Here is a 5,222-nt window from a genome sequence, read left to right on the forward strand (position 1 = left end):
GAATTTAGCCCTAAACGAAAGGAAGCGTTACACAGCGATTGAATTGAATTTTAATTAATCGATTCGCGAAATCTATTGCTTGATGACAGAGATTCGAAGAAGCGAGGAGAGAGACAGAGTAATTTTTTACAGATTTATGATGACGATGACACAAGAGTTATAATATATAACGTGGCGTGTCTCTCACTCTCAGCTAGCGCACTACGGTGGTTGGGGTGGGTTGGGAGCAAAGATGTCCGCCTACACCCATCTCCGCGTCCGCCATCATTATTTATCTACTCCAGCGAAAAAGAAAACAACTTGTACGACGTGAATAAACAAAACTCTCTGCTTATGGTCCGACTCCGTGACGCGCGCGCTCAGCGCACCGACCGAGTCTGCCAAAGGGAAACCTCTTCACGGTTTTCGACGACAGTGCACCGCCGCGTTCACTCACTCAACCACTTCCGATGACGTCACACACAAAATGCGCGCACTTTTCGACTACGTCACACACAAAACGCGCGCGCTGGCTCGACACGTCACGAACTCGGCAAAACAGCGCGGGCGAGCGTTCGCGTTGACGGCGATGGTGCGCCGGCGTTTAGAAGCGGCGAGACGGCGCGTTCGTCGACGATGACGGGAGGAGCGACAGGCCGCTGCTGATGACGGTGTGGTGCTTGGAGCGCATCACGCTCAGGTTGGCTTCGGCCTGCTCGGCGCGGCTCTCCGAATCCTCGAGCTCTCTCTGGTAGCGACGACCAGACGGCCTGTGACGTTTCTGGTTCTGCGGCTCTCCTGCGGACACGAACGTACGAACACCCCGCGTGAACAACGTGTGAGCAACCGTGTGAACAACGCGTGTGAATGAACGTACGAACAGCCGTGAACAACCGTGTGAACAACCGTGTGAACAACCCGTGTGAATGAACGTACGAACAGACGTGTGAAAGAACGTACGAACAAACGTACGAGTAGTCGTATGAACAACCGTACACCTGTGAACAACCGTGAATAAATAAATGTATGAACAGCCGTCTGAACAACTGAGTGAAATAATCCCCTCTCTCTCTCCCTCCCTCCCTCCTCTCTCCCTCCCTTCCTCCCCCTCCCTCCCCTTCCTCCCTCTCATCTGTACCCTGTTCATCCAGGCCGCGCTTGTACGACTGGGATCTTGACCTGGAACTTCTCGACGGTCTCCTGGCAGCACAACGAATGCGAGCGTTGTTAGTCCTCGATCTCGATAGACAGCTCACGTACGCGCCTGTCGCGGACCTTGATGCCCTTGTCCATGCCAGCACACTTCTTCCTCTCCTCGTCCAGCTCAGCCTCGGAATCACGCAGCTAGAGAGAGAAAGGAGTCAGATGAGTGAGAGAGGCGGAGGAGAAAGAAGAGAGAGAGTAAGAGAGAGTAGAGAGAGAGAGAGAGAGAAGAGAGAGAGAGAAGAGGGTAGAGAGAGAGAGAGAGAGAGAGAGAGAGAGAGAGAGAGAGAAAAGGGGGAGAGAGGGGTGATGAGTAGAGAAGAAGGGAGAGATTAGAACGATGAGAGAGGAGAGTAGATACGATAGATAGATAATAGATAGTATAGATAGATAGGAAGAATAGATGAGAGATAGATAAGAAGATAGGAGAGATAGATAGATTAGATAATAGATAGAGCAGATGATAGCTAGCATAGGAGTAAAGAGGTGGGTCTGAATATTGTGTGTGTGTGTGAGAGAGTGAGAATGAGAGAGCAGCAGGAGAGAAGAAGAGAAGAAGAGAGCAGAGACGAGGAGAGAGAGAGAGAGAGAGAGAGAGGAAGTAGAGAAAAGGTAAAGAGAGGCGGAGGATGCGAAGAGGAAGTAGGGAGGAGTGAGGTGAGAGTAGGGTGGCTGTATGCTAGAGGAGATGGGTGTTTGGTAGGTACATGTGGATGATGATATTACACTACCTTTACACGTCCTGGCATAGACACTGTGGCGAACTCAGTGGTTTAAACACAGATAATGTTTAGTCGTAAGCTCGTGCACTTGGCGCATTTTATCCACAGTGTCGGACACAATAGAGGCAGATTTTTGCTCAGGTGTTCTAGCAGATTGGTCAGCACCGTACTCACCCGCGCTGCCTGCTCCCATCTTGGCGATCTGTCGCGGCTTAGCAACGACCATGGCGTTAGTCCGTCGCACCTCAGCCCAACGAACCTGGAGATCCTTGATGTAAAAGAACGCACGCCCACCAGCATCAGCATTGCTGACGTTAGACGACGATTTCCCGTTAGATGCGCGCTGTCTGTGGGCCGGCATGAGAAGCAGAGGTGAGTATACCTCAAATACACGACCGTTAGGATCAATTATTATCATTCAGCACATCTTAAACATGGCCGCCGGTCTCACGTACGTAAGATTAGACGTGACCTGCACCCCACATAGATTTATTATATATGGCACCCAAATTTTATATCGATTTATATGTGGCCTGGCTCACACATGTATATTTATTTATTTTTTATATATATTATATATAGATAGGTATATATATATATATATATATATAATATATAATGTATATATCATATTGCGGGCTTAAGTAGCCTCGAGATGAGACGATGTGATGTGCGCATGCCGCAACCTGCTCCATCGAGAGACTTCGCAAGGGTTTGTCCAGCTTGAGGCATTTCTCTGTTCGTTTTACCGAAGCGTCATCAGTGCCACGGCGGGCCCTCCTTCAGCCTTCATGGCAGCGTCCTGGGCCGGCTGCCGAGCCTCCATCTGCAAATGAGAGAGGAAGTCGGGTGCTGTCAGGGGAGCGAGAGGAAGGTGTGTGTGGGTAAGGTGGGGCGCGGGTGTATGTGGTGAGCGGTTGCTGTAGTTAGTGTAGTGCGTGTGTGGTGTGTGCGCGCGCCGGAGTGCCGTGTGTGTGTATGTGTGGGGTGTGTGTGTGTGTGTAGTGCGGTGTGTTTTGTATAGGCGCGTGCTGTGCATGAGTGCCGTTGCGTGCATGTACGCATATATACTAATTAATGCGCCGCCCAACGTGCAATACGAATTTAACAAAACAGCAAAACAACACACCAAGTCTCCGCCCCCACCATGCTTGGCTCCATCACCACCCCATCCTCTTTCATCCCGGGCCTCGTGCTGGCTGCGCCCATCCTCCCTCATCTCCCGCATCTTCCTCAGGCCTCCCTTAACCTGATGTCATCCAGCGCTCGCTTTGAGAGTCCGGCGCGAGTTCGGCCTCCAGCTTGGACTTTAAGCGCCATAAGCATCTGACATTGCTGACGACAGATCGTTGACACGGACCGCTGGAAGGACACGGGTGACAGCGACGCAGTTGAAACACGGTGACACACGTTAACTTGCAAATTTCAACGCTAACCTGTGACACTGAACTTGTCAGAGCCCTGCTAGTATTTGAGAGCGAATTCTGCTGCTGCCTGCTTGCTGATGATGATGCTGCTACTGACTGCTGCTGCTGCTGGCTGATGATGATGATGTACTTACTACTGCTGCTGCTGCTGCTAGAGGCCTGCTACTGCTGCTGCCTACTGGTGCTGCTGCTGCTGCTGCGGCTAGCTACCTTACTACTACTGCTACTACTGACTACTCACTACTACTCACTAACTACTACTACTACTACTACTACTACTAACTACTACTACGTATTCACCTACTACTACTACTACTACTACTAACTACTACTACTACTACTACTACTACTACCACTACTACTACTACTACTACTACTACTACTACTACTACTACTACTACTACTACTACTACTACTACTACTACTACTACTAAAACGACGACGGCGGCGACAACGACGACGACGATGAAGACGACGAAAATAACGATGACGATAATGATGACGCTGCTATCGCCACTACTTCTCACCTGAGCATCGTCCAACTCGAGTTCCAGGTTCTTCTTCTGGCGCATGGTGATCTCGAGAGAGCTGCGAACTTCCTCGATCTCCGACTGCAGTAATAGACAGCGACGCTGCAGGGCGTTCATCTGGTCCAGGGTCTGCTGCAGCTGGCGCTGGCAGTCCTCGTACAGTCCCTGCAGGTCCTGTAACACGGGAGAAGAGAGAGAGGGAGAGGTTAGCGTACAGGTATGTGTACGAGAGGGAATCGCTAGTATTTTCAGTCTCGTAATGTTAAAATGTCCTTATCAACGGTCTAAGAGACAACATTACCCCTGTTTACCCCTGAGCGTAATTTCACTGTGTACTTTAGTGCCAATATATATATATATATATTTATATATAATTTATACATTTTTTATAGTGTATGTATGTAATTTTATTCGGTGCGCTCGTAGCGCCATCTACCTTGAGCTGAGCTGCGAGGGCCTTGCACTTCCTCTCTGCCTCGAGGCGGGCCGCGTTGGCGCTCTCCAGGGCCATCTCGAGTTCGTTGATTTCGGCCATGAACTTCTTCTTCAGGCGGTTGACCTCTGCCTTGTGGCGAGCCTCCATGTCGGCCATCTTGACGATAAGGGCGTCCAGCTCCATCTGCATCTGCTTGCTGCACAGGAACAAACATGGCGGTTGATGGAGGGCAGCGTAAGGAACAAACATGGCGGCCAATGTAGGATGGTGTGAACACAAGAGCAGAGCGAGCAACAAGAGCAGAGAGAGCAGCAAGAGCAGCGTAAACACAAGAGCAGCGCGAACACAAGAGCAGTGCGAACAACGGCATAGGCTCTGCTAACCGGACCACCGTCTTAACAATCATACAGAGCATTTTAATTTTACTGTTCATCTTCGTATTACCTATATGGGCTAAGCTACAGAATAGACACCAAAAAGGTTTCTAACATCTATATTAAACCAGCGTTCTCTCATTTAACTATGGGTCTCTATTTACCGCAGTGCCTCCATCTGATCTTGCAGCATCTGCAGTTTCTTCTCGTACTCGGCGCGAGTGTACTGCAGTTCCAGCGCCAGCTCCTTGCAGCGGGTTTCGGCGTGCTTGCGCGCAGCCTCCTCCTCCCGGAGAGCATCTTGAAGCTCTTTGTTGTCGGCTTCCAGGTGCGTGATGGTGACGTTCAGTTCCTGGATGGTCTTCTCCTGCTGGCTGATGCGCTCGTTGGCGTCGCGCAGGTCGCCTGCAGAGAGAGTAAGAGAGAAGGGTGAGAGAGGAGGGTGAGAGAGTGAGAGAGGAGGGTGAGAGAGTGAGAGAGGAGGGTGAGAGGGTGAGAGAGGAGGGTGAGAGAGTGAGAGAGGAGGGTGAGAGGGTGAGAGAGGAGGGTGA

General features: G+C 50.6%; 1 protein-coding gene across 1 annotated transcript in view; it reads right to left on the reverse strand.

The window, feature by feature from the left end:
• The window catches only part of LOC106811269 (paramyosin-like), a 14,016-nt gene that overhangs the window by 1,959 nt on the left and 6,835 nt on the right, over positions 1-5,222 (reverse strand). Inside the window, exons 2-8 of the mRNA XM_014814831.1 lie at positions 4,836-5,076; positions 4,298-4,493; positions 3,859-4,035; positions 3,154-3,265; positions 2,654-2,756; positions 2,088-2,251; positions 1,118-1,324 (exon numbers count right to left, since the gene is read on the reverse strand). Coding sequence (XP_014670317.1) covers positions 1,118-1,324; positions 2,088-2,251; positions 2,654-2,756; positions 3,154-3,265; positions 3,859-4,035; positions 4,298-4,493; positions 4,836-5,076 — 1,200 coding nt within the window. The remainder of the gene's footprint in view (positions 1-1,117; positions 1,325-2,087; positions 2,252-2,653; positions 2,757-3,153; positions 3,266-3,858; positions 4,036-4,297; positions 4,494-4,835; positions 5,077-5,222) is intronic.

This window comes from Priapulus caudatus, unplaced genomic scaffold (assembly GCF_000485595.1).
Source record: "Priapulus caudatus unplaced genomic scaffold, Priapulus_caudatus-5.0.1 Scaffold521, whole genome shotgun sequence".
Classification (NCBI taxonomy): Eukaryota; Metazoa; Priapulida; class Priapulimorpha; order Priapulimorphida; family Priapulidae; genus Priapulus; species Priapulus caudatus.